The sequence below is a fragment of the Ictalurus furcatus genome, chromosome 15 (assembly GCF_023375685.1).
Source record: "Ictalurus furcatus strain D&B chromosome 15, Billie_1.0, whole genome shotgun sequence".
Taxonomy (NCBI): domain Eukaryota; kingdom Metazoa; phylum Chordata; class Actinopteri; order Siluriformes; family Ictaluridae; genus Ictalurus; species Ictalurus furcatus.
This window is the reverse complement of record NC_071269.1, coordinates 15,761,727-15,771,397: the sequence shown is the minus strand read 5'-3', so window position 1 is coordinate 15,771,397 and position 9,671 is coordinate 15,761,727. Positions and strand designations below refer to the sequence as shown.

Here is a 9,671-nt window from a genome sequence, read left to right as displayed (position 1 = left end):
TAATGAATCTAATCTGGCTTTAGCTCATTTCTGTCAGTCACTGACTACACCTAAAAAATGTTATTGAGAGTATGGGATGTGAAAGCTTGATCTAGTCATATGACAGGAAACAGTCCTCAAGTGCAATGATCCAGGCATGAAGAGGATTACCACACCAAGAAAGTTTTGCTCAGAGACCGATGCAGACTCAAAAACAGAATGTTGAATGTCAAAAAAACAATCACTTCCTTTTAATTCCAAATATTTTATCAAATGTATATTTATTACCCTTAGCAGTTCACTCACATTACTATAAAGAATACTTTTTTAATCCAAACGAGGTTTTTCTCAATGCCCTTAGAGGTAACTTTTTGTCATAATGGAGAACACTTGAGCACGTAATGAATACAAAGTACTTGTAAGAAATTATTATATAAATTTTCATCCCATACCATTTTGACAAGGTGGTAATTTTGCTATAATTTACATGGAAATAATATAAAATGTATCTTTTTTTTTTATTAAAAATCCCCATTTACATAATTACAATCAAATTTGCAATTTTTATTAGTTAAAAATTATGCTTTTTATTGATTTATTATCAGTTGCTCTTTCCAGTTTCAGGGTAATCTGGCAAGTTTTTTTCTTTTTTTTCTTAACAGGTCTTCAGGCTGACAGTTAGGAGGAATAAGTAGTCAATCCCTCACATTAGAAACACAGCAGATTTGACTGACATTGACAGAAGTCCTGAGTTAATGTGGTAGGCTAAACAAATCCTAATGTTCTGAATGAATTGATTTTGTCATTACTAGCAAGTGTTATAGCCAGAGACTTTTTCTCTGATGAAATTTCTGATGTCTGTAACATTGCTTTCCAGCTTCGCCAGCTCATCCCGCTGCTGTTGCATTCTCTGCTCATTCTTCTGCAGTTTTCGCTCCAGCTCTACAAAACACAAAACAGCACAAGATTATTGCAGTTTACACAGAAAAGAGGGTCATGTCTAATTAAAAATAGATCCCTTTGGTGTTTGTAAAGAAAATGTGACGTGTGCACAACCTGATTGCAAAGATCCGAGTAGCCTAGCAAACTGATGCTACTTATGCTACTATAATCTGACTGTAGAATCAATCAAGATTTTTTTTTTAGGGATCGTATTGACGTTAGCTAAAATCTTATCCATTTATTATTATTATGGATTACCACTAAAAGCAGTGCCCTAAAGTGCAATGGCTGGATATACAGTTGAGGTCATAAATTTACATATGCCATGCAGAATCTGCAAAATGTTAATAATTAAAAAAAAAGAGGGATCATAAAGATTGTATTTAGATTTTTATTTATTACTGCCCTAAATAAGCTATATCAGCCATCTTTTAACAGTGAGGGCAAAATGAGGGACTCATACAAAATTATTACAAAAGGTACAAACATTCACTGATGCTCAAGAAGGCAACATGATACATTAAGAGCCAGGGGGTGTAAACTTTTGAACAGGATGATCACCATAAATTGTTATTTTGTTTAAAGATCTTATATTTTACATTTAGTACTGCCCTTCAGAAGCTACATGAGATATTTACATGTTTCCCAGAAGACAAAATAATAACAAATTACACCGGTTATCCTGTTTAGAAGTTTACACCCTACTGGCTCTTAATGTATCGCGTTGCCTTCTTGAGCATCAGTAAATGGTTCCACCTTATGTAATAATTTTATAGTGTACGAGTTCCTCAGTTGTCCTCAGTGTGAAAAGATGGATCTCAACATCATATAGTCACTGTTGGAAAGGGGTTGAATATGCAGAAGATGATGGAAAAGCAAGTAAAGTGCAGGACCTGGAGGATTTTTCTGAAGAACAGTGGGCAGTTTAACTGTTCAGGACAAACAAGGGACTCATGAAGAACTATCACAAAACATAAAAACAGTCGTTTCATCCAGGGTTACGACACACAGTATTAAGAATCAAGTGTAACTAAACTTCAGAACTGGCTCATTCAGTTATTGTGTCTTGTGGACTATATGTAAACATCTTTTATGTGAAACAGCTTATTCAGGGCAGTACTAAATGAAAAACATAATGCAAAAAAAGATTTTATATATATATATATATATATATATATATATATATATATATATATATATTTATATATATACAAACACACACACACACACACACACACATATATATATAGTGTTTATACTAGAAAGTCTAGTTGATGATTACAACTTTGTTGTTTGTGGGCACATTCAAGAGGTACTGTTTAATGATTACATCAAGGACATTGTGGTACTGAAAGCTGAGGTAACAGCCAGTGAGAGGCCATAAACACATTTGTTAGCTGTACAAAGTTAGCTAGTTTCTGTATGTAGATTTTAGGCAAGCTGCTTATTTTTTTTAAAGCAATATAGATTAGGCACATAAGCTAACTAGCAATCTAAACTTCTTAAATTCTTAGTTAGCATGCCAACTTCACTGTTATAACACTTAGCTACATAGCTCAGTAATTGACCGCTAACTGTCTTCTTTTCGCTCAGAAAGGTGTTCGATTCAGTGGTATGCAGTAAAAATGAACGTGTCTATCAAAACTTTTCCGATTCGGACACCCAACAGAATTTGCGCAAACAAATTCTGACTTGCTCTTAACAATCATTAGAGTCTCCCATTATGTTTTATGCAACCAGGAGGCATGGCTGATGTCAGAGTTACGTGTCTCACTCAAGGGTCTGTATAGACGTACTTTTAAGTGTTTCCATGTCCTTGTTGGCTTTCCTGAGAAGATCCTCGGCCTCGTTCTTCATGTCCACTGCTTTCTGGGTAATATTGCTTGGTGCCGGTCCTCCCAAAGAATCAATCTGATCTTTTAGTTCCTTATAACGACTCTCAACATGTGACAAATCCTGGTACAAACACATACACAAAAAAAAAATATAACAAGCATGTATAGTACCTCAGCCCAAGGTATAGAGATAGAAAATGTAAAGTCATAATTGTGCTTAACAAACGTACCTCTGTTAGTTCAGAGGCAGCCTGAGTGGCATTCTCTGATACCGCCTTGGCTTCCTGTGCCTGCTGTCTGTTTTGTTCTGTCTTATTTTTCAAAAAATCCACTTCTTGGGATAAATTAGCCAAACGCATCATCATATCCATAAGGTTGGCTTCTAAATTTGAGAGTTTGTCTTCCACCTGGTCAAAATGTGTTGATAAGGACAAAATATAAGAGATATGAGAAAGAAATAAAGTAACATTACAAATATTGATGTGACAATATAATTACTGTCATTACAACCTGCCAATTAAGTGCAGTCATACACGAATGAAACACACATACGCACAAACACATACACATGCAATGCATGTACACAAACTTAAGCTTCCAGCATACCATTGTAGTAACGCTCTGTGTGCTGTTGAGGTTTTCCAAGGCTTTCTCTATTGCCGTCATTGCCTTCTCTATGGCCTCCTGAGTAGTGTTCATTGCCTCTTTAGTCTTGTTAATAACATCACCAATTTTCCCTGCATTTTCCCTACACAAACAAAACCACAAGTCACTTAATGTGTCAAAAATAGCATTTTCAAAGACATCAGGCCTTATTTTCACAATGCATACACTAAAAGAAAAATATTGTCCTATGGGTCCAAATGTAGCTATGGGCTCACAGACCACTTTATTAGGAAAACCAGTACACATACACATTCATGTAATTACCCAATGAACCAATTACATGGCAGTAGCACAGTGCAAAAATTATGATGATGCTGAACAAGAGCTGGATAGGAAGAACAGGAATCAGAGGCTACAAAAAACAGTACAAGATTTAAAAAAAACAAAACAAAACGGATGATGTTTTTCCAATCTGTCCATTTTGGATGAGCCTGTGCCCACTGTAACCTCAGATTCTTGTTCTTGGTTGACAAAAGTGGAACCCGGTGTGGTCTTCTGCGGTTTTAGCCCATCCGCCTCAAGGTTCGCATGTTGCATCTGTTTACCATAGTTGTAAAGATTGATTATTTAAATTACTATAACCTTCTTGTCAGCACAAATCATTCTTGCCATTCTCTTCTCCTCTAACCTCTATCAATGAGGTATTTCCACTTGCACAACTGCCACTCACTGGATGTTCTTTGTTTTTCGCACCATTTGTATAAACTCTGGAGACTGTTGTATGTGAAATCCCCAGGAGATTAGCAGTTTCTGAAATTCTCAAACCAAAACACATGCCAAAGTCACAAAGATCACATATACGGAAAATAATGAACTTAAGCTCTTGACCTGTATCTGCATGATTTTATGTATTGCACTGCTGCCATGTGATTAGCTGACTGGATCCTTGCATAGATCTTATTAAAGTGTCTGCTGAGTGTATAATTTAATAATAGTAAATTAAATGTAACTGTTTCAGACATTTCACTGATTCTATGCAGTTCCACACATAATGGCATGTTAACGATTATTCACATTTAGGAGCTATGTGAAGAAGGCTATTTATATTAAATTGGGGTGTCATAAATCGTGTACATCCATAAAAAAAGAAAGTTATGAGAGTGGGATAGACCTTTTCCACCTTCACTTGATGTCACTTCCACCTATGCTAAAAGTAGCGCTTGACAGACAGAAACATAAACACAATTTTGGACTAAATTAAGTTTGAAAATTCCACTGCTCACAGATTTTCAATGTCACATGATCTAGGAATCACTCTGAGCATACCAGTGCAGGCAAATTAACTTCTGACCATGAATATAGCAAAATTGGTGAGAACAGGTGAGAAAATTGGCTTGTATCCAACTAAATGAGCTAAATGAGTGTTATACCACTAAGCACCAAAATTGAGAGATGTGTGTCCTTTTCTTCATGTGGATCTCACTTACTGTTCATTGGTGGCTCTATCGAGCAGGTGCTTGGCTTTGGCCAGCTGCTCAGCGGAGTAGTTGAAGACTCCATCCACGTCGGTGAGGTTGGCAATGGTGTCTTTTATCTGCAGAACTATGCTGTCCAGTTCAGTCCGATTGACTGGCAGCGTGATGGCCAAAACCTGCTGTGCCACTTTCTCTATGCTCTCTGGATCTGCTCCTTCCTCTGAAAACAACAAATAGTCACATCTATACTTTCAATCACACCACTACATGTGTGACTGAAAAGAGATCATTTAGCAGATATGTATGAATATCCAGTTACTCATAAAAGATGAAGAAGAGACATTCTAATGACATTATCATGTCACTTCACAGAGAGTAACCTGATGAAGCACCAACCAGTTAAAAAGTCTCTGATCGTCTGGATGAAATCTTTCAGTTTCTTATTGGATTTTTCAAACAACTCTTTCTTCTTCTGAGCTTTGTCCAGAGTGTTCATCGCCTGGGCCTTCACATTCTCAGTGAGTGTAGCAATGTCCTGGAGCTGGGATGAGGATTTTAAAAAGATTGCGTTTGAAAGAATATGGACACAAAATCTGGACAGGTTTTTAAAAAGGGCTGGGATGTGATGATCTCTTGATGGGAAAATGTTTGAAATACATTCAGTTGAATATGAAAAACTAGACACATTCACTTGTTGTACCACATAAACAACAAACATCAAGACAGTGTTGATTTATAATTGGAGGACATTGGGCTTCCCTAACTGTTTAGCAAGTAAAACTGGACTGAGAACAGATCGAACACGAACACATCAGTATATAGTCAATAGGTTGCTCTGCCTCTTTTTTGTAACACAGTGTAATGCCATCACAAATAGCAAGAGATGAAAAATAAAACTGTAATATCACATCCATGCTTCTAACCATAATACTAACAGATTCTAATAAGGATGCTTATGTTTCTTCACTCACTTGAGGCCTTGAGGAATGGAAATATTTCCTGCTGTCCATTTTTTTTAGCACCTGTCCATCCAGGGTCATGGGGAGCTTGGAGCCTATTCCAGGGAACACGGGGTACATTGTGGGAGGCAGGGTGCCAACCCATCGCAGGGCAAAATCATACAATTTGGAAATACCAATCAGCCTACAACACGTCTTTGGACTGGGGGAGGAAAACCCTGAGGAAACCCCCAAAGCTCAGGGAGAACATGCCCAACCCCCAAAGGTGCGAGGCAAATGTGCCATTTAGCCACTCTGCCCACCTTTCTAGCAACTAATTGTAGTGTAGTGACATCAAATTGATACCTTCATGCAAATACAGCCCTTTTTGTCTAAATCTAAAACGCAAACAGACTTAAAACTGACAGAACATAAAAAGAGAGATGTTTTGAACCAGGTACAAGCATTGTTTCTCTCAATGAGAGTCCACAAACACACTTTTGAACATATACACACACCTTTTTGGCCATGTTCATGAGGTCCTCGCTGACAGCTGTCAGGTTCTTGCTGAGATCATTGGCTTTCTCCAGCGCCCTGATTGACTCGCCAACAGTGCCGTTGCAGTGTGGCCCTCCACACACTAGTTTATCATCACTGTCCTTACAACCAACACCTCCACAAGGGCTGTCTGGACATGAACCATCAGCGCTCATATTGCCACTGCTGCCACACACCTGAGAAATGAGCACAAGGAATTTGCAAAGGTGTAATGCACCAAATATCTGTCCTAGTACCTACAGTACATCACAGTAGTACACCATATATGTTATAGCTAGTACTTCAGCATGAGTGTGTCCTTACAAATGAATTATCTACCTTTTGGCTCAGTTGATGGACTTTTCCATCCATGTTTTCTGCTTTCTTTTTGAGCTCCGACAAGGACTTCTTCTGAGCTGTGACATTGCGCATAAACTTGTCCTTTCTCTGGTCCAGCAGGGCCTCGGTCATGTTGCGTGTGTCTTGAGACTGCTCCACAGGACTCTGAGCCCCATAAACAGAAGCATTGCACCTCTGCTCAGCGTCCAAAGACTCTTGGTAGTATTTCCGCACTTCGTTTAGCAGACCTGGGCAGCCAGGGAGAAAGTATTTCAAAATTGTCTCAATATTGCAAAAGATTAGTGGGCTGATATAAAAGCGTGCATTGCCTTAACACATTATTATAAAACGCTTTCTTAATGTCATGCGATAGGAGTGATCCCGTTGTGTGCGCAGGCATGTCAGAAAAAAATCCCTCTCTATGGGTTTACCTGTAATTTCAACACTAACAGAGTTCTCCAGTTCTCTACGCCAATGAGTAAAGGTGGTGTTCAGATCCCTGAACTCTCGCTCAAGTGCTGTCAAATTGTGTTTTAGGATGTTGTTATGCTCTGTCGTCACGTTCAGTTCTCTCTCTGCATCCATCAAACGGCCGTCAGTGACAGCTATCTCAACCCTGCACCATTAAAAGATTACGATTTAGGCCCTTCATTCAATACAACTAGAAATGCTGAATGTGGCTGCCATGTTGCGCTGTAGAGGAGTGCCCTCTAGTGGTCAGTGTGACTGTATTACCTCAAGTCGTCAATGGCCTGGTTGATCAGCTGATAAATCCTGTCTCCTTCTCCATCCTGGAGCAGCTTCTGGATCTCAGCCAGCTTCCGCTCCAGCTCATGGATGCGGGTGTCGGCAACTCCGGGCACCTCGCCCATCTCCAGGATCTTGGTTATAATGAAGCGGATTCTGTCCATGTCGTGTTTGACTTGGCATACAATGTCGTCCCAAAGCTGGAAGCAGGGGTGGCAAGGAACACACTTGGGGAAATGTCCGGTAAAACCACGGTCGCACCTGTCACAATGTTGGCCTGCTGCCCACCCTTTGCACTCACATGCCCCTGTGATACGGTCACATTGACCTGTCACTGATCCCTGCCAGTGACACTTACACTCTGCCCAAAAACGAAAAAAGCAAGAGTTAAAAGCAGCCTTGACCCAAATTAACACAGCCTGTACTGCTGTGAAAACAGGTATGTTTGTTGACGTTTTCAAAAACTCTTACCCTCACAGTACACTGCTGGATCACCCCAGTGGAACGGCTCACACTCGGTGCATTGCTTGCCCCCAAAACCTTGCCGGCAGTGACACTGCCCGCTGATCTATGCACATGTGAGAAGGAAAGACATTGCTATGAGTGATCAATCCCCTCCCTTAATTTGTGTGAAATTTAGAATCTGAATATGTCCATCTCTAATCCAGTGTACCATGTTTAAATGACTAGCAGATGTGTTTATAGGCATACCAAGTTGCAATGTGAGCTAAAGCTGTTCTGTGGATGGCATTCACAGGCCTCACAGCCATCATCCATGCCCAGGTTCCAGTGGTTGGCAGCACACTGGTCACAGTTATTGCCAACAACGTTAGGCCTGCAGGGACATGCACCGGTCTGTTTGTCACAGTAACACACCTCATCAAGGCAGTACTCCTGGTCTGTTCCCAATCTCATACATGTACACACTGATGGGCAGAGGCACACAAGTCAAACACATGAGACAGTATACAAGGTGTTGTCGTTATCATTTAATACCCAGACCGCAATACTAAAGCAGATTTACACAGCTCAGTTGCAAGAGAATAACCGTAAAGCAAAGTCATCAGAGAATATTTGGTTACACTTACACCTACAATCCCTGGCCAGGGCGTTGCCATAGTAGCCAGGCTTGCACTCCGAACATGAAGGTCCATCTGTGTTGTAAAGGCACTTCAAGCACTGGCCTGTGTGGGGGTCACATGATTCAGGGTCTTCAGCCACAATGTTCCTGTTACACTCACATGGCCGACACTCTCCTTCTTCTTGCTCCGGGTGGCCATAGTAACCTGGAGCACAGCGGTCACAGCGATGTCCTGAGAGATACAATGCCACGTTAGTAACAAAATATCAATAACTAGTCTTTCAATATGTAGAGCTGAAGATTAAATGATATATTTCATATAATGACAACGCAAATGCTTTAAGAGAAGTAATGAAATTTCTAGAATGTTGGATAGGAAACTAAAAGCTATGACATTAAACTATAATAAATTAATACATGCATACTGGAAGCAGTGTTTTGGAATTGACTGGTTGACTGATGAAGAAATACACCATATGCCCAAAAGTTTGTGGGAACCTGACCATAATGTTCATATGTGCTTTTTGAATATCCCATTCCAGATTTAGTTCCCTTTTGCCATGGAATTTTAAAACGTGGCTGTGGGAATTTGTTCATCTAGCCACAAGAGCCTTAGTGAGGTCCGGAACTGATGTCAGGCGAGAAGGTCAGGGTGGTGTTCCAGTTTATCCTAAAGGTGTTCAGTGGGGTTGATGTCAGGGCTTTATGCAGGCCACTCAAATTCTTTCATGCCATGTCCTTATGGAGCTCGCTTTGTGCAAAGGGGCATTGTCATGCTAGAACATGTTTGGGCTCCTTAGTTTCAGTGAAGGGAAATTGTAGTGCTACATCCCACAAATACATCCTATACAACTTGGGGCAACAGGTTGGGGAAGGCACACATATGGGTATGATGGTATGCTGTCCACAAACTTCTGGCCATATAGTGTATTAGTGTAACGTGCGGTTATTGAAGGCAGGGTGGAAGTGTGTTAAGTCAGTTTGGTATTTATGTGGTGTGTAACGCAACTGATCTGGCTAGGCCTTTACTTCATGTTTCTGTTGACATTTTTTGGCAAATAAATTAACTCTGCCCCACCTAGAAAGCTGATCAGCTCTGCCATTTTTCTTTAAAAGGCACTACACAAGGCTTTTGTGTGGGATGAAGGGTAAAGCGTGTTTAATGCAAAATTATAAACCATTCATGTAATTT

The 9,671-nt window shown here is 39.9% G+C and overlaps 1 protein-coding gene across 1 annotated transcript in view; it reads right to left on the bottom strand.

The window, feature by feature from the left end:
- Positions 1–200: 200 nt before the first annotated feature.
- Positions 201–9,671, bottom strand: part of lamb2l (laminin, beta 2-like) — a 52,632-nt gene continuing 43,161 nt past the window's right edge. The window contains exons 23-35 of the mRNA XM_053643197.1: positions 8,487–8,711; positions 8,110–8,324; positions 7,870–7,966; positions 7,387–7,759; positions 7,083–7,267; positions 6,652–6,899; positions 6,294–6,509; positions 5,234–5,378; positions 4,850–5,057; positions 3,363–3,504; positions 2,987–3,163; positions 2,718–2,877; positions 201–921 (exon numbers count right to left, since the gene is read on the bottom strand). Of these exons, the coding sequence (XP_053499172.1) occupies positions 788–921; positions 2,718–2,877; positions 2,987–3,163; positions 3,363–3,504; positions 4,850–5,057; positions 5,234–5,378; positions 6,294–6,509; positions 6,652–6,899; positions 7,083–7,267; positions 7,387–7,759; positions 7,870–7,966; positions 8,110–8,324; positions 8,487–8,711 (2,525 nt within the window). The 3' untranslated portion in view covers positions 201–787. The remainder of the gene's footprint in view (positions 922–2,717; positions 2,878–2,986; positions 3,164–3,362; positions 3,505–4,849; positions 5,058–5,233; positions 5,379–6,293; positions 6,510–6,651; positions 6,900–7,082; positions 7,268–7,386; positions 7,760–7,869; positions 7,967–8,109; positions 8,325–8,486; positions 8,712–9,671) is intronic.